Genomic DNA, 25,074 nt, shown 5'->3' with positions numbered 1-25,074 from the left:
CACTGCCTCATTCCTGTACTGTAGCTAAAATGGTAGCAGTTTATTCAATAACTGTATCTCTTGTTTAAACAGCAGGGCTATTTTCAAAGCAAATGTCTAAATATCAGAAATGGTAAAGGACGACAAAGGGACACCTGACATTCAAATGTTTAACTACAAATGTACAAGAGACAGAGTTTTGTGAAGTCACAGGTTACTAAGGAAATCATTCAATTTTAGATTCAGTCTTCAGCTAGGATCCCTCAGATTTGATGTTTTCTTATTCAGAAATTTGTACAAAATGCCCAAAGTGTATTAAGCAATTTAAGCCTAAAAAACATTAGCTCAAACATATACATACAATGATTAGGTAGCCTTAGACACCTATGCCAATAATATATATGTCAGGGGTTTGTTTTGGGGGCTGTCTGTTTGTTTTACATTTAGGATCTTCTAAAATAATCTACTGTATACTATGTACATTCAAAAAAGCTCAGCATAAGGAAAAGAAAAGGTTAAAATGCTGTGGTATCACTCAGTTCTCTGTCAGGCTAAGAACTAGCACAGCTGAGGCCCAAGCAATGTAAGCAGGATTGTTACAGGCAGAGTTTGGGAACAATTGTTTACAAATAAGGCTCCATGTTATCCAACATTAACACTATCAGTACACAGCTTTTAACACATTTTTAATCCCATTGTAAACCACACAGATACTTTGACTGCTGTCAGTATAACAGTTAACATTAAAAGGACATACTTTGCCACAGAAGGAAGTTGTCTATGAAATTAAGCTGGTGTGCAACTTACAAGTTAGGATACATATTAACAAGAGAAATGTTTTCTAAACCCAGTTTGAGAGAGAAGGCTACATGATATAGTGGATAATATTATGTAGGGTTATGTGAGAATCCAGGTTTAGGTGCAACTTCTGCAACCTCAAATACTCTATAAAGTAATACTCTGGTACTCCAGAGTGATTCTTTGTGTTCCAGTTTTAAAAAGTCTTTACTGAGATTTACCACCCTCTAGCCAATAACTCTGAAGTTGCACCAGTCCTGTGGGAGAATGACTTGACTCGATCACTTCTCAGCCACAGGATGAACATGGCTACTACAATAAATAAATTAAAAAAAAACAAAACAGAGTGCCAGTAGTGGGACTGTACACTGGGAGGCAGCTCAGAGAAAAAAACCTAAATGTAATCTATGAATATTAATATGGAGGAGCTAAATTCACATGCTGATTTCCATATTGTGAAGCTCAGGGCCAATCTTCAATATGCACTTTTTTCTAAGTCAATGAGAAACAGACTCAGGTGCCTGTTGATGGGAGGGAAAAATCACATTTGAAGTGGTCTGTACTTTGCACTTTATCCTAATGGTTTTTAAGTGCTGTCACCAGTTTTAAAAAAATCACTCATTTTCCCCTAGCACTATTTAACTCCTAACAGGCTGCCCCCAAGAACGAAAGGGACATGTGGCTTTTCAAAATCTATTGTTTTCATTCTTATTTATAATCCAGATAGCCCTTTTGTTTCTCTCCACGATATTATTTGTAAAGCTAATTACAAAAGTAACTGGATATTGGCACTAAATAACAACAGCTAATCATATTCATCCTGGACAATTGAAATTAATTCTTCTGGCTACTAAAGAACAAAAAGCAATTATATCATTAATTCCTGTGTATGTCAGGATAATGGCCATTTTCTGCAAGCTGAATATACTTCAGCTACATTGCTTCATGCATGCTCCATCTAATTGTGATATTAACAAGACCCAGTCCTGCAAAATCTTGGGGAGATATGTTTCCCCCCCACACCCTGGGTTTGTCATTTAAATAAAACCTCACATCCCATCTGGCCTGCATAGTAGAAAAATAGCACAGAGTGCTTCTTATTATGCAATCTATAAAAAGGGAGTGAGATAACATCATACCTTGACAAAGCACCAAAAATATATGAAATTCTTCAGCTTGGCTGAATTTGCTTTACTTAGATGGAACAAAGATGGTAGAAATTTCCAGAAGGCCTTTCTCAGTCTTGCCACTGCAATTGTCAATCTTTAACCTACCCTCTGTTTCTATTGGCTCAAGTACTCCATGGAGCAGCGTGATTGGGCTGATCTGTAAAACAACACTGCTGTCTCTACCTTGACTCAGACATCTTGCTGCAATGCAGACATTTATTTTTTGTGAACTATAAAAGAATTATATTTGAGTGATTAAAAATAGAGAACTTTAACAGACTCACGATACTATGTTTCATTACATACGCCAGGGCAGCTTATACAAATATGCTTCATTGTCAGCAACGTGTCTGGAGGTGCAGATTTGAAACAGATCCTAGTTTAACAAAACCTATGGGAGCCATTTTAATACAAGCTTTTTGATTGCAGATCACTTACTCCTGCTTCCTCATATTAAACAAATATAATATTGTGCAATGTTTCAGACTCCAAACCAAACTGCTAATGTGTATAAATTGCTGCTAGGAAAATTATGTCCAAATGCAATTTCTGATTTTACTAATCAGAGATAAATTAAAACAGCACAAACTTATTGCTTAGCTGCACTATCATTTTTTTGTATGCTGAAACAGCAGTTCATTTCAGTTTTGGTTTAGTTTGTAATCTGACTTTTCAGTTAATACTTCTGTTTCACACTAAGATATTAATCTTGGCAAAGAAGCAACCAGAGTTAAATGGCATGTTACACTATGTTATCAAAGTCATGGAAACCTTTATAAAAAAGTTAGCATAAAATCCTGACAAAGTACAGTAATATCTAAAACCAGATTAGATTTGGGTTCATTCTTAAAATTATATAAGCATTATGGGTTGAATTATTCCAAATAAATGCAGTTAGGCTTAAAACACTAAAGAATCTATCTCCTTGCAGTTTGTTAAAATATGCACTCAAATGCTATGATTAAAATTTGCAATAAAGTGCAAAACGGTCAAAATTACTAATAAATCAAACAAATGCATCTTAGATTATATTTCATATGGTATTAAAACAGATTTAGTAACCAACATCCAGTTAACTGTATAAGGACACCACATTGCTGAGCACTAGCACTTTCATTACACCTCATAAGCCTGAGAAACAGCCTGACTGCACTCTAACCTCCACACATGCTAATTAAGAATCTAGGAACAAAAAGTAAGTAGAAATTTTTTCACTGGCCAGAGGTAAACAGGAAGTATAACCTTCAAGTTTAGCAGCAGATTATCAGAAAAACAGTGCATTCAAGCTGGAACAGAATTTACATGAACAAGTCATTGCAAATAGATGCTAAACAAAACTCCTGATTTTTAATGCTACTAGCCACGGACTATACTTCACCTGCTGGGCTAACTGCACCCTGTTAAAAGCAAAATATTTTGTAAACTATTAAAAATGTTCAGAGACGAGCACACTGCTTACTTACCAACTGTTCAAGCAACCATCTCATTTTTCCAGTTAAGAAGATACAACAGGCTGGCAGATTTGGAAATTGATCAAAAGGGAAATATTTGAAATAATTACGTAGCATTAAACCAAAAGAAAAAAAAAAGGGAGAAAAACGAACAACATGTACTACTGCCATGAACCACACATGATTTTATATCCCCTGGACTCCACAACATAGAACTGTGGCTGGTAGAGTGTAAAATAAAATAGAAACAGATAAAAGGTGCATTAGTTTATTTGAACCATGCCAGAGAAAGAAGCTAACAATTCAAAAGCATATTTTTCTTTAAACAATTAGAAACATAAACAGATGATATCCTGCATTTTATTGACCAGAAACCTATTTGTAAAACCTGCAGTGTAAGAAACTCATTTTTAAAGGCACAAAATATTAACCATATATTGCCCTTCATTAAAAGAAACATAATATATTAACTACTCCTATAAGAAAAAAGTTCAAAATCCATTTCAAGTTAAGATAAGCTGCACAAAAAACATGATGCAACAGCACAACACCACCTAGGCCCAATAACTACAATCTGCCATTAGCACTTTTTGCTGATGTCTAGGTTTTTAAAAATCCCATATTTTCTCAGAGATAACTTATCTTAGCTGTTCCATTCACTGTTTAGAAAGGTAAACTTGCCTGTTCTGCTGTCTGCCATTATCCCTGCTTGACTCCCTGTAGGGCAGTTAAATGCATCTGCTCCCTAGCTTCCATTTTCTCTTCAGCAGGCATGTGACACAACAGACAATAGTGCTGGCAAACTGCTCAGAGAGAGAAAGCTGCTTTGGAATACCAGGATCTTGATAAACTCTAAAAACACCATCCTCCTGTGAAGTAGTAGGTATGCCAAGGTTTTGCCAGTTTGCAAAATAAAGCTATGGCTAATGGCTACTAACCATGTGACCCAAGAAAGCAAATTTAAACAGTTTCAACTTAATAAAGTGCTGTGGTGTGAGTTTTGCACGACAGATCACAGAGAATCACACTCTCAGCCCACAGCTCATAGGTCTTAGAGAAAAAAAATGTAAAAAGTAAAGCTTACCTCTGTGGATGCATTGTTAACACAGTGTTATGTCAATACTTATAAAACATGGAGGACAGGCTCTCAGTACTCAGACAGAAAGGGCTTGGCACTTCAGCTTGATGATCTGTCTTCCTAATAAAAGCTAATCCTGGATTGGCTACTTTGGTAAATCTGAATGTAAAGCTTCAGGGGATTGGCTGAAACACTTCCTGAGCGATTATCTTTGTGCAGCTCTGGCAAGCAGGAGCCATCCTGTGCATAGAGAAGACAGGCTAAGCTAGGCCTGCTTCAGCAGAAGAAACTTAAAAAGAGACCCCAAACAGGAACTCTTGATAAAAAACACCCAGATTTTCAAGCAGGGGAAAGTGATCACTAACTGCTTGCACAAATAAAATGCATCTCAAACTGTCATTACTGACTGAACTCAGAGATTTTAAATCAGCAACAAAGAGGGTTCATCATCCAGGTCTAGGAGAAAAGCTAAAATCACTTTGCTGGTATTCTGAAATAAACCCCATTCAGAAAAAGCTGTGCTTTAGAAAGGGAGGAAAGCATCTTGACACAGAACAGACAGGCAGGAACAAAATTAAAGAAAAACTGAAAGACCAGAATTAATGATTTTCTTACAGATTTTAAAACCCCCTAAAATTAGCACTAAAAGTCACATACCCAGAGCATAATTTCATTAGACATTGTGATACCAGAATCTAGGTGAAAACCATGGCATGTTTGATTTCAACAAAAACATATTTTGGATTACAGAGTAGGAAGCTGGTTTCCTTAACTAAAAAAAAAAAAGAAAGAAAAGAAATTAAAAGCTGCAGTGAATAGCAAAAATCATCAGTATTGCACCACAGATGCTGTATTCTCAAATTCCCCCTCCCCCATCCTCAGGCCTGCTAAAGCTGTCAGTTAAACAAAAATCTGACTTCCGTATTAGTGGCTGCAGCTGCAGCTTCCTGTCTATTAACCCTGTCAGACTTGGTACTTTTTTAAATGTAGGCCCTAAAAGGGAATGGATTTCCATGTCTGGAATAATACTAGAGTCTGCTTTCAGATGGAGATATGAGCATCAGCACAGCTCTCTCAATTCTGCAGCATTTTGCCTCAGTTGTTACCATAGATTAAGGCTCTGGAGAATGAAGCAATTTGAGAAGATGGTATGTGATTTTGGAGTTAGAGCACAATGCATCTGAACAACCAGTCTGATTTGGGGCCAATTCTTAACCACCTTATTCAAAGAAAATGAGCTTTCATTCCTCTTCCCAAACACCCTGTGATTCAGTTCTCTTCTGAATACAGTGAGGGTTAGTGGATTTATCACTATTCTAGGAAGAGGAAAGGCACAATTCCAGAGGGAGATTTTAAAGGGCCGAATTTATACAAAGACTTTACATTTGTGCTCCAATATTTACACTGACATCAGGTAACTAGGCGTTCAAAGTCTATCTGCACCTACAAATTACTTGGCCATTACAGGTAAAAAGCAACTAATTTTAAAATGTAAAAATAATTGTTTATGCAAAGAAAGGTGCAGGGTAGTGGGAAAAGGGAGAAATTTAAGATTTAAATAGGTATTACCTTCACAGACACACAGACAGGTCTGTCCATTTTGAATTTTCCTGACTCACATGTATACAATTCAATATATAATAAACATCCTAGGCTGTAGTGTCCCATGTTGAATTCATGTTATTTCAGAGATAACAATCAGTCTCTTAGGAAAACTCCCAAACCACCATGTCACAAAACAATGTACATTTTTCTGTTTGTATTTTAGGCTGTACCAGCGGATTAATGGCCCCAAGTGTAATACTCATTTCATAAGCGATTCTAGAGTCTCTGCTGGAAGCATTTTCCCTTTTTAGCCCTGGCAATGTTTTTCAGGGCAGAGAGCAGGAAGGCTCACAGATTACACTGGCAGTTTTGTTCTGTTTTAGGAATGAAGCAGAAACAGTATGCTGCTATAAAGGGAAATGCACAGCCCACTACAGCAGCAAGAACATGTTGGAAATCCATGACATTCAAGTGAGCACTTGCAGCATTTTCCTTTTAATAGTTCAAACCCTTCAAGTCAGGTCTGTGCCTAAAACCCTGCAAAATAAAAGATAATTTCCCTCAATGTTTAACTATCTAGATTTTGATTCGTCCATGCACTAACTGCAAGAGAAAGGGCGTCACCAACTACTAAAGTCTATTTTCATTAATAGATAGCTCAGCTCTAGCATTACTCAGATTACACACAGAATGAAAGTGAACATGCATTATTCGTCAATTTTTTTCCTCAGCAACCTCATTCTGTGAATGCAATGGTGCTGATGGTGGCTGGGCAGATTGCCAAACTGACACACTTGGTCTTTAGGGAAGGAATCAGTGCATCAGCTAATAATTATGGTCTGCTGCATAACCTAGCAGCAACAGCAGCAGCCTTAGAAGAGGCCCCAAGTTCTACCATGATGAGTCAAAGAAATAGTGGCCTAAGTTAGAAAGAGTAATCCAAATGCCTCTGGTCAACCACCCAGCAAAATAAGAACAAAACCAAAAAAAAGCTGCTCTTTCAAACAGCATATCCTGTTTAGAATGCAAACCTGGTAGGGTAAAAAGTCTTTTTAGTTATTTAAAAGCGGATCAAGCAAGGGAATGCTTTAAATGTCTTGTCTGCTTTCTTTCTTGCTGGAGGTGGGCACCCAGTTTAAAGCCTGACAGGAACCCTAGTTACAATGAGCATACTATACCTATAAATTATATGCAAGACAATTAAATAAACCTCCTATTTCAACTTAATCTCTTTTACATAGGAGGAGTAAATTTTGGGGGGAAGGGGGAGGGGAAGGAAAAGAAAGAGAAGAGGAAGCCAGACAGCTTCATTAAGGTATGGGAGAGGACAAAGAGACGGATTAGCATTCACCCAGTTCAATGCTTTAAAGATTCAAGTTGTTAAAAACACTAAGTAGTTGAAGAGGGAAAAAAAATTAGAAAAGGAAGAGAGGGGGTAATACTGAAAGAGAGAAACAGGGAAAACATAGGGGAAGGAAGGGGAAGACAAAAATATCAAAGAAGGAATTAATTCTACAGATGTTGCAACCACCAACTGTCTTGGGCAGGAGGAACTATACCCAGGAAAGAACCAGAAACTGCACCTACTAGCAAATACAAGCAGGAGGCACCATTTCCTCCAGTTTCAGTGTGCACCCCTACCCTTCCACCCCTGGACTGACTCCCATAATGCATCTTCTGTCCATTACAAGCAGAGGTCTCATATAGACAGGGGAAAAAAAGGATCCCCCCACATATATTAGGAAGCATGATGGGAATGAAAATGGGAGCCCGTAGGGAAGAGATGTATGTATAGGGGAGGAGCGTTCGGTTTGCATATATGGTCCAGCCTGTGACACTGAGTGTGCCACACGCACGCACGCACACACGCACGCACACACGATAAAGTCACATTCCTAAAGGAAAATGCAGAAAGCAAAAGGATCAGGAGAAAGTTACATTAAGGCAGTGATTCTCACCCTGGAGTGCCTTGAGATCCTTTCAGGGGTGCCATGCAATGTTAGCTCTATTTGGTGCACAAACAGGATTCACAAGATAAACCCAGAGATTTTAAATAGGAATCCATAGTGTTAAAAGCATTCTGACCTGGTATGATCCAAGTTCTTTGCAAGAGATGAGTTGCTCTATTATTTTTCTATACGGAAAAAAAAAAAAAAAAGTGAAAACTTAAGAGCTAACATTCTCTATGGGATGCCTTGAGTCTAGTGAGAGGTAACTGGACTATATCAACGGGTATCTTGAGTCCTAAAAGGTTGAGAACCACTGCATTTAGGATCTGCAGGCTGATTTCACATTTTCTCTCTCGAAATGAGAGCCCTACCTCCTTCCTACATTTGGGATTCTAAAAACTAAGGCCCAGATCTTATTTCATTTACTATATGTTTAAGCAGACTTTGGCATCTGAGTGTGATACTATTCCAACCTGCTCAAGTCTCTGAAAAAACATAAGCATGCTTACTCATATAATGTATCATCTTATAATCAGACTAAATCACAAAAGAGCAGTGAGCAAGAAGCACCATCCACCTTTTGCATTAACTGTCTTTCAGAGACTCAAGCAGGGTGGAAGAGGATCACAACAGGTGGAGTAGTCTCAAGCCCTAAATTAGCATCTTCCCTTGGTACAGCTTCTTTCCTCTCCCCTACTCTGTTCTGTCAGCCTCAGTCCCAGTAACTACCTACAGACCATAACCACAGCATCCTGCTTCCAAATTATCTCTACCTTGAAGCGATCTCAAAAGGTGGCAGAAGTGGTTAACCTGTGGCATGTGTGCTACAAATGTCATGAACAACCTCTGCATGTGGCATGCAGCAGACTGAAGAGACAGGTAGCACAGCAGCAAATAGGACAGGAAGCAGAAAGCAGAGTAGTAGATCATGCAGGGAATCAGCAAAGAGCAAAATGCAGAGCAGCAGATTGCATAGGGAGCACAAAGCAGGAAGCAGAAAGCAGAGTAGCAGACTGGACAGAGGAAGAGGATTGGAGTGGGACTCAGGGTGAGTGTGGGGCTAGTTTGTGACACACCTGCCAAAAGATTGCCTACTACTCGAAGAGGTCCTGCATTTCTAGAATTGCTACTCAGCTATGACCTGCCTGAGGAAGCTGATACTTTTGTCATAGGTCCAGGTAGAGTGTCTGTACAGGCCATGTGACTGAAATGAGCTGATTTGCCAGTGAGCAAAAAGGCTTTGTGGCCAGACATGCATTTGCTTGTCTATCTGGACAATATTTTTCTAACACTTTTGGTTTGGTCTGTTTGTTCTGGCTCACATTGCTCGTTCATTCTCTCACTGCAGACTGAAAAGGCTGATTTTGTTTATAATACATGTTGAATATTTGGCATGTTATGAAAGTTTCTGATGAGAGCTGTTATTCTCTTATGCCCTGTTTTAATATGTTGAGATAGCATGCCTCATGTCCTCCTTCTAAAGGAGATCTCTGTTCAGGCTCAATCATCTGATAAAGATATCTTTAAACCCCCAAAGCACTGGAGGCTCCTTTGCATTATATCTGCAGTGGTGTGTTAGAAGAAATGATGCAACAGCTGGTGCAGAGAATTCTGGGCCCCAGCAGGGGCACTCATACTGCACTTCACAAGACTATCCTGCAGAAACAAACATCTCCAAGTTAAAGAGCAACTCCACAGTAAGAGAAGAGTGGTTTGAGACTGGCTGCTCCTAAGTGAACATTATGGTCTCAGTGTAGGTCTAACTCTACCTAGTCAGACTACGTATGAAGACTCATTTTATTTTACCTTTTCATTCAGCTCGTATAGGTGTCAGCATTCTAAGTGTGTCCTTCAAAGAGTTGCTCTGTAGCATTTTAGAATTATATTGTATGAAAATAGTTAAAGTTAATTTCCCTCTACAGTTCTCTTGAATCTGTAAGTATTTGCGTTTATAAGACAAGAAAGAAGAAAGAAACCTCGACCAATTTGGGTATTTGGGTAATACTTGCATGAGAATCTTTCTAGAAAAGAATGTGTCCTTTCCTCTCCATCTCTACTGCTACCATTCTTCCATGTCTTGGTTAAGTATATTCTTGACTATTGAAACTACCTCCTTCCTGACCTTCCCACTCCCATCAATCTAAAATACAGTGCAACATATTAGTTAAATTGATCATGCACATGGGATGGGCAGCCATTGAAACTGTACAAACTGAACTAGACATTTTCCAAATCCCACTGATTACAGTATTAAAAGCACCTCTTAAGCCACTTTAAACATTGAGGAGGAAAATCCTGTTCTCACCTTTTCACAATTCCTTAATGTTTGGTACATTGTTATAGTAGGGTAGGAATGTTGTTATAGCCAAAACTGTTCAGGATATATAAAAGAAGCAAGTTTTTGTTTGGGTTTTTTGGTGATTTCTTCTTCTGGACTAAACTATTAGTTGGGAGAGGTGTTTAGACCAAAGCTTCAAACACAAGTGCCCTCAAATCTGCTAAATGACATGGTTACTCAGATTCTGCCCTCCAGCTGCTCTTCAGCTGTTCACACCTCATCAAGGCAATTTACATTGTTAGAGCACCTTGACAGTAGTAGCCTTGAAATTTACAGATCCTAGTCAGTTTCAATACTGTTAATAGCAGGGCATTCACAGTAGTTAAGATGGGCTACAAGGACTGGCTACTGACCCCTCAGGTTGGGCATTTTTCTGACCGCAGAATAAACCAATGGTATACAGCCCAGACTGAATTCCCAGTTCCAAGCATTCCAACATAATGAGTCAGGAACCCCCCAAAATCATGAGATAAGACTAAGAGGGGGAGGGGATTATTTCTATTCTGATTTTAAGCCTTCAGGTAGTTGTGGCTAAAAATTTCAACCTTTTCAATTATGAGAAAAAGGAAACTTTTTTTCTTTTTTAAATGAATAAAGGCATTTTCATATACTCACAAGACTTCAATATTCTGTACTTTTGTAACTTCCTGTTCTTCACTCTATACTACTCTCAATGATCTCTGCTACCTTCTTTCTGTTTCCTTTTCCCACTCTGATCTGTACAGCCTTTTATGGCCACGCCAAATATTCTTCCTCTCCTCCATCAAATACATAAAATCAATTGAACAACATTGAGCAACTTTTCACTATTTGGTCCTACAGCTACTGTTTCACTGTTAGACTCAGCATTATACCAGTATGGTCAAAACACGTGTGCAATTAGAATTTTAGAGCACAGTGTGAGAGCTTTCCTTAACAAAAGTTTAGAATCAGATGAAAACACAAGGGAATCGTGGTATAGAGTACCACCACCATTTCAGTCTGCCTCCGACAACTGCTACTGATACTTGCCAACAGTCTTTGAAGACAGGGAAAAGATGGAATAAGCCATGAACACTGTTCTCCCATTTCATTCAGAACAGGGTGGATGTACCTTGACAGGTAAGGGGCTAGAAATCTGTAATGCAACATATTTGTGGTATACCTCTTCTACAAATGGCAGGCTTTGACTTTAATGTGGCACCTTGCCTTTGTATTAAATTCACATAGGAGGCCTAGCTCTAGTGTTTTGTTGTATTACAGAGAGCACTGCCCCACCAGTATTACTCCTTACTTAAAATATCATTTGACTTAACCCTATATCTTACCATATTTACAGAATTTACCTTACAAAACTGCAAAAAAGCTGATTTCCAGTAATTTGTAGTGGCAGAGATTATTCTTTCAATCCTACTTTGCAAATTGTCAAAATGGATATTTCCTGTTTGTTCCTTAACTGTTTAAGGCATTTCTTTCCTCTCTGTAACTATATTTGTGGTCAGTGCAATGGTTAAGATGTTTTTATGAAAAAAGCATCAAGTCATGTACATTTGTAACAAGATTCTTGGGGACAATTAAAACAGTATGAAATTTAAAATAATTATCCAATCAAGTCTCTAGACAAGCCTCTGTTTCCATGGTTTTAAACATACCTGTAAATCTAAGTAAGCTCACAAAAGCTTGCACTATAGGTGTATAAATTAAAACATCTACTTTGGGTAGTCTATAAGGGGCAAATCTACTCTGCCTTCTAAGTTTTAAAAGCCAGAACAAATTTTGCTATACATGAACCCGCACAGAGCAGCGTGTAGGATCAAGGTGTTACACTTCAAGCTCTCTGTAGAATGTGGACCATGTCTTTATATGCGTTTACACAACAACTACCATAACAGAGCCTGATCCTGACCAGGGCGTAACAGCAAACACATTTTCATATAAATAATTTATATAAATAATTATAAGGACATTTTGACCTGGGCATTCTTATTATATAAGAGCTGAAAACTGAAAAGCAAGCTATCTACAACTACCCTTACCACAATAATTATCAAAACTTATTTTTTTCCTTTTCCCATACAGACAGAAAGAATGCAGGAGTTTAACAGTTTCTTCCATTTTTCTAACTTTAATAGAAATGTAGTGCCCCCTGGTGTTCATTAAGAGTCAGCACATCATTGTTTACTTTGAAATTAAGCACACCTGAAATAGGGTACTTTGTATCCAAAAGTATGCCAAGCATCTCTGCCAATGATAGAGTTGGTCCCATAAAAGATATCACCAAAAACTCCTTGATTTTGGCATGTTTCCTGGATTAAAACAACATTCCAATCTCACGACATTGAAATTAAGAACACTTTCACTATTTGTGTCACACACAGGTTTTTGAATGTCTCTAATATAGAGTTCTACAATTACACATATAGCAAATACTGTCCACATCAGTTTTACCCCTAGAACAGATTTCTGAAGTGCTACTCAAAAATCACATTTGTTAAAGAATATCACAAGAAATGTTTACAAAAATGCACAAAAAGCAGGGCTATTTACCAACTACTGAGCTTCCCAGATAATTGATTCTGAAAAGGATTTGGGGTTGGAGAAGTATGCACTGATCAGCCTCATGACCCTTGTGGAGTACCTGATACAGGTTTTTGTGCAAAGGGTGCACCCTACCCCCCAAACCTCTACTGTAACAGCACAAATAGAGGTGACTCAAAGATTTTGAAGATTCTGAAGTCACACTCTACCTACCAGTTGATGCACTGAGGCCTCAGCATACTGATTATCTCCCAAAGAGGATTTTAAGTTTGGTACTAACAAAGAATCATAGGGTTGGAAGGAACATCTGGAGGTCATTTAGTCCAACCCCCTGCTCAAAGCAGGACCATCTAGATCAATCCCAGCCACAGTTTTGTCTAGCCAGGTCTTGAAAACCTTCAAGGATGAAGATTCTACCACCTCTCTGAGTAAGCTGTTTCAGTGTTTTACTACCCTCCTAGTGAGAAAATTCTTCCTAATATCTAACCTAAACTTCCCTTGCTGCAGCTCGAGACCATTGCTCTTTGTTCTGCCATCTTCCACCATGGAGAACAGTCTAGCTCCACCTCTTTCGAACCTCCCTTCAGGTAGCTGAAGGCTGCTATTAAAGCCCCTCTGTGTCTTCTCTTTTCCAAACTAAATAAGCCCAGTTCCCTCAGCCTCTCCACATAAGTCATGTCCCCCAGCCCCTTCACCATGTTGTTGCCCTCCGCTGGACTCCCTCCAATTTGTTCACATTCTTTCTGTAGTGGGGGTCCCAAAACTGAACACGGTACTCCAAATGTGGCCTCACCAGTGCAGAACAGAGGGGAATAATCACTTCCATTGACCTGCTGAGAACACACCTACCAATGCAGCCCAGTATGGCATTAGCCTTCAGGGCATACTGCTGGCTCATACTCAGCTTATTGTCCACTGTAACCCCCACATCCTTTTCTGCAGAGCTGCTGCCCAGCCAGTCAGCCCCCAGCCTGTCCTGTGCATGGGACTATTCCATCTTAAGTGCAGGACTTTGCACTTGGCCTTGTTGAAACTCATGAGATTCCTTTTGGCCCAATCCTACAATTTCTCCAGGTCACTGTGACTCCCAGCCCTACCCTCCAGTGTATCTACCACTCCCCACCAGCTTGGACTCATTTGCAAACGTGCTAAAGGTGCACTCTATGCCATTTTCTAAGTTGTTGATGAAGACATTGAACAAAACCAGCCCAATACCAACCCCTGGGGCAGTCCATTTGATACCAGCTGCCAACTAGACATCAAGCCATTGATTACTACCCTCTGAGCCCAATGCTCCAGCCAGTTTTCTATCTACATTACAGTGCATTCATCCAGTCCATGCTTCTTTAGCTTGCCTGCAAGAACACTGGGGGGGATTATATCAAAAGCCTTGTTAAAATCATGGTATACCACATCTACTGGTCTCCCCACATCCACAGAGCCAGTCATCTCATCATAGAAGGCAATCAGGTTGGTCAGGCATGACTTGCCTTTGGTGAATCCATGCTGACTATTCCTAGTCACCACTTTCTTCTCCCAGTGCTTAGAACTGGATCGCTTGAGGATCTGCTATGTGATTTTTTCCGGGGACTAAGGTGACGCTGACTGGTTTGTAGTCCTGTGGATCCTCCTTTTTCCCTTTCTTAAATATGGGCACTATGTTTGCCCTTCTCCAGTCATCTGGGACCTTCCTGATAGCCATGAGTTTTCAGAGATGATGGCCAGTGGCTCTGCAATCTCATCAGCCAACTCCCTCAGCACCCTCAGGTGCATCCTATCTGGACCCATGGACTTTTATTGTATGTCCAGCTTTCCTAATAGTCCCTGTGGCAGGCCCACACCCAACTCACCGTGCTGCCAGCATCCAGCTGGTTGGTCTGCAGGCAGCTGGGCTGGCATCACGCAGTCAGAAGAGGGACCACAGAATGGCCCGGCCCCTCAAAGCTCTTGTGATAAGAAGAGCTTGCCAATTGTGGCCAGGGACAGAGAAAAAGAGGTGGCACCAGGCGTGCCTCTGAAAGCCTTCCCCACACTAGAGACAGACCCAAAGCAACAGCAGCAGCACCAGTCGCAAGGTAGCTCAGGCATTCAGACCACAGAGGAAGAAGCCTCGTGGTGTCTGAGCACTTACTCACCTGCATTATCTGAGCTGGAGACTTCTCCTGGGGCAGGGAGCACTGGTGAGCTGGAGGATGCCACAAATGACCAGACACCAGAGAGAGAGGACCCAGGTATTGGTGAGAGAGCAGCTGCAGAGGAACCAAGGGGTATGGATCTAACCTTGTTCCCACCTGTGTAAAGCCCCACCAGCAGGGACACTCAGGGCCACCGGGACAGGACCTCAGCAGCCCCAGGGACATCAGGGGGACTCATCCCAGGGAAGCACCCCCTGCAAGCCCACTGATTTGGGCCACTGCGTTTGAGCGGTTGTGGCCCCAAAATTCCCCAGCATGCAAGCAGCAGGACCCCAAGGGTCACTGGGACGTAAGAAAATGGCCTTCAGGACATTATAGCATGTGGCCAGGTGCCAGCTGATCCAGGAAATCAACCCCATGGGGCCAACCCACAACACGGAATCACACAGGGGCTGAACAGGTCTTGCCACACATGGTACAGAGCACTGATGAAAACCTCCTGGTGCCGTGGGTATTGCTGCCCTGCTCACCTGTGCCATCCATGTGATTTCAGTTTGAGTTTAGTTATCAATTTGCCAGTCAGGCATATCATAACCATGCCCCTGCTGAAAACTAAAGGCAGGCCTTCCATGGGAGTAGACAGTGCCTGCGATACCATCAAAAGCAAGCCAGACCACCCAAGTGGAAAGGGGTGAGGTGTAGGGGAGGAGAAGCCTCACAGAAAAAGCACCAGCCGAGGTGCCCAGGGTCAGAGAAGAACACTGGACAACACCTTCCAGTAAAATCTAAGGTAACAGCAAGTTGTGACAGGCAAGTTGACCCTGGTGCTGCACACCCAAGCAGGCAGAGCATGCTAGCGGCAGCACTGCAAGCATGGGCCTGTCAGCCCCTAACCTGTTCTTTTACCAGTGTTGGCTGCCCTTTTCCAATTGTCCAGGACCTCCTCTGATTGCCACAAGTTTTCAAAGATAATGGCCAGTGGATCTACAATCACATCAGCCAACTCTCTCCCTCAGCACCTGCGGATGCACTGCATCTGGTCCCATGGACCTGTACGTATCCAGCTTTTCTAAATAGTCCCTAACCTGTTCTTTTGCCTCTGTTCACTGTTCACCTCATCCCCAAACTGTGCTGCCTCCTGCAATAGTGTGGGACCTGACCTTGCCTGTGAAGACTAAAGTGAAAAAGGGATTGAGCACTTCAGCCTTTTCTGCATCCTCTGTCACAAGGTTGCCTCCCCGATTCAGTAAAGGACCCACACTTTCCCTGATGCTCCTCTTGCTACTGACATACTTGTAGAAACCCTTCTTGTTACCCTTCACATTCCTTGCTAGCTGCAACTCCAATTGCACTTTGACCTGCCTGCAATTCATCCCTTAATGCCCAAGCATTGCTCTTATATGTTGTGATTTAGTTTACTAAATAGTTCCCTGCTAAGCCAAGCTGGTCTTCTGCCATACTTGCTAGTCTTCCTGTGCATCAGAATGGTTTGTTCCTGCACTCTCAGTAAAGTTTCTTTAAAGTACAGGCAGCTCCCTTGGACTCTTCTCCCACTCAGTCTGGCTTCCCAGGGGATCCTACCCATGAGTTCCCTGAGCGAGTCAAAGTCTGCTTTTCTGAAGTCCAGTGTCTTTACTCTGCTGCTCTCCATCCTTCCTTTCATCAGGATCCTGAACTCAATCATCTTGTAGTCAGTGCTGCCCAAGTTGCTATCCACTACTGCATTCCCCACCAAGTCATCCCTGTTTGTGAGCAGCAGGTCAAAAAGAGCATGGCCTCTCATTGGCCTCTCCAGCACTTGCACTAGGAAGTTGTCCCCAAGACACTCCAAAAACATCCTGGATTGCCCGTACACTGCTGTATTGCCCTCCCAGCAGATGTCAGGGTGATTGAAATCCCCCATGAGAACCAGGGCTTCTATTTGGGAAACTTCTGCTAGCTATTTGAAGAAAGCTTCAACTACCACTTCCTCCTGGTCCAGTTAATCTATTCTATCCTGAGAAGGCTGAGTAGCCGATCTTATGTGCTGAGCACTATGCTGGAGAACAAACTTCTCTCAACCAGGTATGTAATTCTGGAGAGATAAACAAGCAGGGTGCACAGCATTTAACAGTGTGCTCTGTAAGTAAGACCTTTCTCTAGCACTGAGGGGTTCCCACAGGCTGCAAGTACACAAAGTGTTCATAATACACAAAGACATACTAAAATAACAAGCACCCTATAAGCAATTCTTAATTACCTATGACAAATTAACTATATTCAACAGACAAAGGAAAAAAAAGGAAGATCAGAAAGAGAACCAAAAACAAAAGTTCTTGTACACTAATAGTCCCCAACTATCACTGGTCCATGGACAACAACACTGAGCAAATAACATCCTGCAACCAACATCATATTTTATGCTCCTTTTCAACCTCAGTTTTAACTTTGTAATTTCTGAGGCAACATCAGAAGCTCTTATGGCAACATGTTGCTTGTGAGCCTTGAACTAGAGAACCACGGCTGTCACTCTTCACCAGCAAAGCAAAAATAACAAATCAATTGGACTGTCTGCTTTGTAATATCTCAGCCACTGAACATCAGCACCACAAGGGGGCACTGATGCAGTCACAATTAATATAACCTTTTCAAATGCTTTGCAAGCTCAAGACATTGGGACACTGTGTGAAGAGTAAAAAGGTGATCAAGCCCTCTGTTAGTCTGAAGTAAGACTAAAGGTAGGGCAGGATGGCCGTGTGGTATGTGGTACCACAGACACGTCTGCAGCGCCACACATTCAGGTGTTCCTGCGCTGCAAGGTAGCAGTGCGGGGAGTGGGGGTGGGGGTTAACCCCTGGAGATCCCAGGGTAAAAAAAAACCTGCACAAAAAAAAAGCAGAGCAGTGCATGTGAGGGTAGCGCATGCCACCCAAAACCAGAGCCTGGCCAGCCAGAGCCACAATCCAGCATCCTGTCAGGCTCTGAGTGGCAGGATCGCTGCAGCTGCAGCTCCCTAAGGCCCCCAGGTAAGGCTGCTGGGGCCAGTGCAGTTGCTGGCCCCAACCTCCCGTGCCCAACCCATGGTAACCTGTTGCGTGCCAGACGGCACATGGCACAGGCATTCCCAGAGGACAAGCAGCAGCAACACAAGGCGTGGGACACAAGGTGTTTCCTGGGGAAATGAACATCCACACTTGTGTGGACGCAGCTTAAGAGACTATCTGGTTCAGAGAGGCATGAGCTTTATAGGCAACAGCTTACTTTGTCAGATATATAAGTAGCGTATTAGTATGTGATGAAGTGTGCTTTTCTCTTTTGATGAAGTGGGTCTCTCTAAGGTACCACCCTACCCTACCCTCTGTATGAAGAGGGGGAAAACATAAGGGCCCTCAAAGAACCTAATTTAATTAAAAACTAAGACCAGTGTCATTCAAAGATTTCCTGACGTTAATAAACCTTCTGAAAACAATCTAAGTTTTGAGCAAACTAGACACTGGTTTTTATTATTTATGTATCCAAGTCATATTAAATTCAGGGGTTTGATGAAATGGCATTAACCTCGGCCATTTTCTCCTGATATTTGCTTTTAAAAGTATATGTTGTGGTAATTCAAAATGACTGTGGGCAAGGAGGATAAAAGGGGAGAAGTATGGACACTGCTAAAACTGAAGATGTTTCAACAACATCTGGAGAATGTTTCTTACAAATTGTACTGCAGTTTGCACTGTTCCATGGTGTTTCTAGAAAAGTATGCAAAAGGAGGTCACTTCCCTAAAGGTATATGGTTTGGGTAACAACACGATCATCTCTGTCGAGATCCAAATCATCTGGACAATGCCGGCCTGCCCTGTTCCTGAATGTGGTTAGAAAAAGCAGCTTCAACAACTGAATATAACCTGAACCACCAGGTAATTCCATAAATAACCACATTATATGCCAGTTGTTGAACTATTAATACATGGATTCTAGCACACATCTGGCAAAACAAATTACCAAGAAATGAGTAAATCCGTTTAAGAACTGATTTGTTTAGAACAATATTTCACAACCTCAAATATAAGGGATCTACTAGATAGTTTACCCACACAAGAAAATGATAAAAGAAAAATAGATTAAAAAAAATTCAAGTTCACAACTTGAAGTTCTAATCTTCAATTTCTGTTGGACAGAGAGCACTTAATATGGTCTTTGTACTCCAGGATAGTTTATTTAAATATAATTTTAACAATACATAACATAAGGTACAAGGGTGAAACTGCGGTCCTACTGGCTTCAGTGGGCCCAGAACTTTACCCAGGATTTCCATCTATTTTGGAATGTGCAGAAATTACACTTTTCTCGGAAATAAGATTTTACATACTTGTGTGGAAGAAATAAATCATATAAAATATTACTCAACAGGAAGGTCAAGCACAGAGAATGTTTTGGAAAGCAGGGTGATGGAAAAACTATTTCAACAAAATCAATTTCATATTTTGATTCCATTAGTCTATTTTCATTCATAACTATGAATACATCACATTTACTTAGTGCCATTTAGCCAACACTCAGAAAACACTTTCCATAGAACTGGCTTCATTTAATAAACAGGGAGATAGAGAAATTGAAAATAAATGACTACCCCACAGTGATAATGCATACTAGCACTTAAGTCAGTGGTTCTTAGAATCTAGAATCATAGAAAATTAGGGTTGGAAGGGACCTCAGGAGGTCATCTAGTTCAACCCCCTGCTCAAAGCAAGACCAACCCCAACTAGATCATCCCAGCCAAGGCTTTGTCTAGCTGGGTCTTGGAAACCTCCAAGGATGGAGATTCCACAACCACTCTGGGTAACCTGTTCCAGTATTTTACTACCCTCCTGATAAGAAAATTCTTCCTAATATCTAACCTAAACTTCCCTTGCTGCAGTTTGAGACCATTGCTTCTTGTTCTGTCATCTGCCAGCACTGAGAACAGTCGAGCTCCATTCTCTTTCACACCCTGCTCCAGGTAATTGAAGACTGCTATTAAATACCCTCCTCAGTCTTCTCTTCTCTAAACTACATAAGCCCAGTTCCCTCAGCCTCTGGCTCTTACATCATGTCCCCCAGCCCCCTCATCATTTTTGTTGCCCTCCACTGGACTCCCTCCAATTTGTTCACATCCTTTCTGTAGTGGGGGGCCTAAAACTGAACATGGTACTTCAGATGTGGCCTCACCAGTGCTGAATAAAAGGAAATAAACACTTCCCTTGACCTACTGGCAAAACACCTACCAATGCAGCCCAGTATGGCATTAGCCTTCTCGGGAACCAGGGCACACTGCTGACTCGTACTCAGCTTATTGTCCACTGTAATCGCCAAGTTTTTTTTTGCAGAGCCGCTGCCTAGCCAGTCAGCCCCCAGTCTGCCCTGGTGCATGAGACTCTTCCATCTTAAGTGCAGGATTTTGCACTTTTCCTTGTTGAACCTCATGAGATTTCTTTTGCCCCAATCCTCCAATTTGTCTAGGTCACTGATTCCTAGCCCTACCCTCCAGTGCATCTCCTACTCCCCCTGGGTTGGTGTCATCTGCAAACTTGCTGAGGGTGCACTCTATGCCATCTTCCAGGTCGCTGATAAATACATTGAGCCATTGATTACTACCCTCTGAGCCCAATGCTCTAGCCAGTTTTCTATCCATCTTACAGTGCATTCATCCGGCTAATATTTCCTTAGCTTGCCTGTAAGAATATTGTGGGAGACTATATCAAAAGCCTTACTAAATCAAGGTATACCCCATCCACCGGTCTCCCCACATCCACAGTCAGTGATCTCATCATAGAAGGCACCTGCCACTGGTGAATCCATGCTGGCTGTTCCTAATCACCTTTTTCTCCTCCAAGTGCTTAGAAATGGATTCCTTGAGGAGCTGCTACATGATTTTTCGAGGGACTAAGGTAAGGCTGACTGGTCTTTAGTCCCCTGGATCCTCCTTCTTCCCTTTCTTAAATATGGGCACTGTGTTTGCCCTTCTCTAATCATCCGGGACTTCTGATCACCATGAGTTTTCAAAGATGATAGCCAGTGGCTTTGCAATCACATCAGCCAATTCCCTACCTCCTTTGGGTGCATCCTATCTGGCCCCATGGACTTCTACATGTCCAGCTTTTCTAAACAGTCCCTAACCTGTTCTTTAACCACTGAGGGCTGCTCATCTCCTCCCCAGACCGTGGTACTCCGTGTAGTAGGCTGGGAGCTGTCCTTGCCTGTGAAGACTGAGATGAAAAAGGCATTCAGCATTTCAGGCATTGAGCACTGACAGAGTTCTTTCTACCTCCTTGGAACTCTGTCACAAGGTTGCCTCACCCATTCAGTTAGGGACCCACACTTTCCCTGATCCTCCACTTGCTACAGTCATACTTGTAGAAACCCTTCTTGTTACCCTTCACATCCCTTGCTAGTTTTTTTTAGATTCAAGCAGCTCTCCAAAACTTTTCACAATGTAGCAACACCCAAGTTTTAAAAATAATATGAATATATTATGTATATCATAATATAAACATTATAATTAGTATATTATTAACCAATTTGATCTTTAAACTTTTATTTTATCTACCTGGGGCAGTTGGAGCTGCATTGTTTGATGCAGGCCAGCCTGCCTTTCAGCTGCAGCTCTTCCCAGTTCAGGTCCAATGCACCTGAAAGTGGAAGTGCATGGGACAGTTTCACACTGTAGCAGTGGTAATATCACAGCACCCTGTTGAGAATCAATGAATTAAGTAGATACTGGGTCCTAGCTGGGTGAGTAGAATACAAAGGTATGCTTTCTCCCCTTCCGGAGGGCTACAATAGGCAAAAGAAGAAAAAAGTCTCTGGAAATTGTTCAGTATTTTGCACCTGATTTTTCTTTTGGCGATTCTCTGAGTGGCATAAACAAACTTTGAAAAATGGGTCTTCAAAGGACAGAATCTTGGAGCTTGACATCCCTGATTGATAAACCCAAGATGAAGTTACTAGCTGGGCCTGGAATAAAACCCAATGTTGCTAACACACATTAAAAAAAATACCAAGAAAATTGCACTTTATTGGAAGAAGCAGCATGTTAGTTCAACTTGGCTCTGCAGCACCTGTATATATTGGGCGCCTTAGCAAGGCTTTTAGGTGCTTTTATCTAATAGCTGATTAAATCAGCTATTAGATAAAAATGACAAAAAAACCCCACTAAAGCACCCAATCTATACAGACGTTGGGTGAGCTGGGTCCAACTAACACGCTGCTTCTTCTGGGCATGCACTGGGCTCAGGGCAGGAGTGCACTGAGTTTAAAGTAAAGCACTGTTTTGAGAGGTTTTTTTAACATCTGTAAACAGCCCCAGTCTCTGCTCCTAGGCCCATTTTATAGCAGCAAGACTATGTCCACATGGGCACGAATGACATGGCCTGGAGTAATCTGGACCGGGTCATGAGTGACTACAGGTCTGGGGGCTGGGCTCAAGAGGTCAGGGGCACAGGTAGTTTTTCCTCTGTGCTCTTGGTTTCGGGCCATGGACCTAGGAGGGAAGGACGCGTCAAAGAAGTGAACCGAAGACTCCAGGGGTGGTGCTGCTGAGAGGGTTTCGGTTTCTTTGACCACAGTGGACATCTCAGGGTGAAAGGACTCCTTGGAAAGGACGGCATTCCACCTAAAGTGGAGGGGTAAGCCCTGTTCTTGGCCAGGATGGCTGATATTCTAGATAGGGCTTTAAACTGCTGGGGGATGAGACAAAAACTGACTGGAGCATGCCCAGGGACTGGCACACAAGAAAGCTCTGAAGCTGGGGACATTAGGAGAGCCACTCTTGAATGATTCTCCCTCAGTGTGCCAGGAAAGTGAGGGTCTCAATTGGAGGACTCGGGTACCTATATGCTAATGCTAGGAGCACAGGGAACAAGCAGGAGGAGCTAGCCCTCCTACTCTCCAGTGGGCATTACAATCTAGTATATAAGGGGTATACATCAGGATCTGGGGGAACAGCTGTTCATCAGAGTGCCCCATGGGATGACAAGGTCTAACGGTCATAAACTTCTCCAAGACTGTTTCAGGCTGGACATAAGGAAGAACTTCTTTACTGTCCAAGTCCCCAAGGCCTGGAACAGACTGCCTCCAGAGGTGGTGCAAGCACCTACTCTGGACTCCTTTAAGAGCAATTGGACGTATATCTTGCTGGGATCCTGTGACCCCAGCTGACTTCCTGCCCTTGGGGTAGGGGGCTGGACTTGATGATCTTCCAAGGTCCCTTCCAGCCCCAATGTCTATGACTATGAATCTAGTAGGGATTATGAAGACCTGGTGGGACTCCTCCCATGACTGGAACGTAGCCATAGAGGGCTACACCCCGCACAGAAGGGACCGAGTAGGTAAGAAAGGTAGAGGTGTAGCTCTATGTGAGGGAGCAGTACATCTCCTTGGAAGCCAACATCTACTCCAAAGATGAATGGCTCGAAACCCTCTAGGTCAAACTACGAGGGGGAGTGAAGCGAGAGAGACCTAACTGTAGGTGTATACTACATACCACTAAACCAGGGGGAGGAGCTTGATCTGGAGTTTTCTTGAGAACTGGCAGAAGCCACACGCACACAGGACGTGGTTGTCATGGTTGACTTATCCAGACATCTCTTAGGAGGAACGCTCGGCTAAGTTGGATGAGTCACGTTGCTCCCCCATCTGTATCTAAGAGTGCTGCCTGACTCAAGAAGTGCACGGGCCAACCAGAGGTAACACTCTCCTAGACTTGATCTTGGCCAAAGGAGATGATCTGGTGAGCGACTTGAATATAGAGGGAAGCCTGAGCAACAGTGACCATGAAACCATCACGTTCACTGTCTGTCACAAGGCAGGCAAATCAGCTAACAGGGTTGAAGTTTTGGACTGCAAAAAAGCAAATTTCAACAGGCTCAGGGCAACAGTATGGGAAGCACTGCAGGCCCAGGAACTGAAGGTGAAAGGAGTGCAGGAAGAGTAGTCATTCCTCAAGGACACAATCCTTAAAGCACAAAAAAAAGCCCATTCCCATGCGGAGGAAAGGTAGCAGAAGGGCTAGGAAGCCCTCTTGGCTTAATAGGGATATCATGGTCCTCTTGAAAAAGAAGAAAAAGGCATACAAACAATGGAAGCTTGGGACAAGTTGCCAAGAAGGACTATACAACAATGGCCTGCACTTGTAGGGAGCAGATTAGAAAGCCTAAGGTGGCAACTGAATTTAAACTAGAAATGGAAATCAAGGAAAATAAGAAGTCCTTATTTATATATGTAGGGAACAGGAGGAAAACAAATGGAAGCATAGGGCTTAACAACTCAGGACAGCTGGTTACCAACACTCAGGAGGAAACTGAACTCCTGGATGACTACTTTGCTTTGGCATTTCACCGGACTAAATGGAAAATCATGCTAGATAAGGTACAGAATGGGCATGGTGGGAATGACCGACTTCCTACTGTTGACGTTGAGCTGGTGCATGATCAGTTAGAAAAGTCAGACATTTATAAGTCAGCAGGACTGGATGAACTTCATCTGAGAGTGCTGAAGGAGCTGGTAGGATTCTGGTAGGTGATTATTATTCTGCATGCAGATACTGCCTTTCAAGTTAACACAATTGTGTGTTTTTTAACAATAAATAATTTTAGAAAGCCTTGTGTACATCTATTTTTATAGTATGAAAATGGTAACAAAGTATATGTTTTCTGTCAAGATTTATTTTTAACCCTACTATATTATTAGCCTGTCAGTGAAGAAAGGAAATGGCTACTGGATATAGTCAGGTCAAATTTAGGCAAAAATGTAAGGATCTATAAATAACCTTTTACAAAATGAAACACCAATGAAAAGGTTTTCAGGGTTTTTTTGGGCTTTTTAAGTCTTAAAATAGTTGTTTGGATTTAAATTTTCCCCAACACTGTGAGCAACCCAAGCATCTTGCCAGTATATTTTATCTGCAAGAATAATAAACTAATTTTTTCTCATTATTCAGCTACAACTGAACTCCAACTAGCTTTGAGTATCAAGGACAATAAAAAGTCCTTTTTCAGATATGTGGGGAGCCAGAGGAAAAGCAAGGGCAACATTGGTTCCCTGCTAAACCAGATGGGACAACTGATGCCCAGGAAAGAGCCAACCTATTAAATGGATACTTTGCATTG

At 41.9% G+C, this 25,074-nt stretch overlaps 1 protein-coding gene across 16 annotated transcripts in view; it reads right to left on the bottom strand.

The window, feature by feature from the left end:
• Positions 1 to 25,074, bottom strand: part of ZMYND8 (zinc finger MYND-type containing 8) — a 110,870-nt gene that overhangs the window by 78,684 nt on the left and 7,112 nt on the right. For 9 of the 16 annotated variants that reach the window (XR_002089457.2, XR_001373753.3, XM_014609625.3 and 6 more), the window contains exon 1: positions 4,482 to 4,583. The exons of 2 other annotated variants lie outside the window; for them this stretch is intronic. Coding sequence is in view for 9 of the 14 variants with exons in the window: in XM_014609625.3 (XP_014465111.1) it covers positions 4,482 to 4,495 (14 nt within the window). In the remaining 5 variants the exon portion in view is untranslated. Of the gene's footprint in view, positions 1 to 1,916; positions 2,003 to 4,078; positions 4,181 to 4,481; positions 4,584 to 25,074 lie in introns of those variants that run through there. 5 more of the 16 variants (XM_019484545.2, XM_019484552.2, XM_019484547.2 and 2 more) reach the window with 4 other exon arrangements.

Source organism: Alligator mississippiensis, chromosome 9 (genome assembly GCF_030867095.1).
Source record: "Alligator mississippiensis isolate rAllMis1 chromosome 9, rAllMis1, whole genome shotgun sequence".
Lineage (NCBI taxonomy): Eukaryota > Metazoa > Chordata > Crocodylia > Alligatoridae > Alligator > Alligator mississippiensis.
Note: the sequence above shows the minus strand (reverse complement) of the source record. Positions and strands in the feature narration are given on the sequence as shown.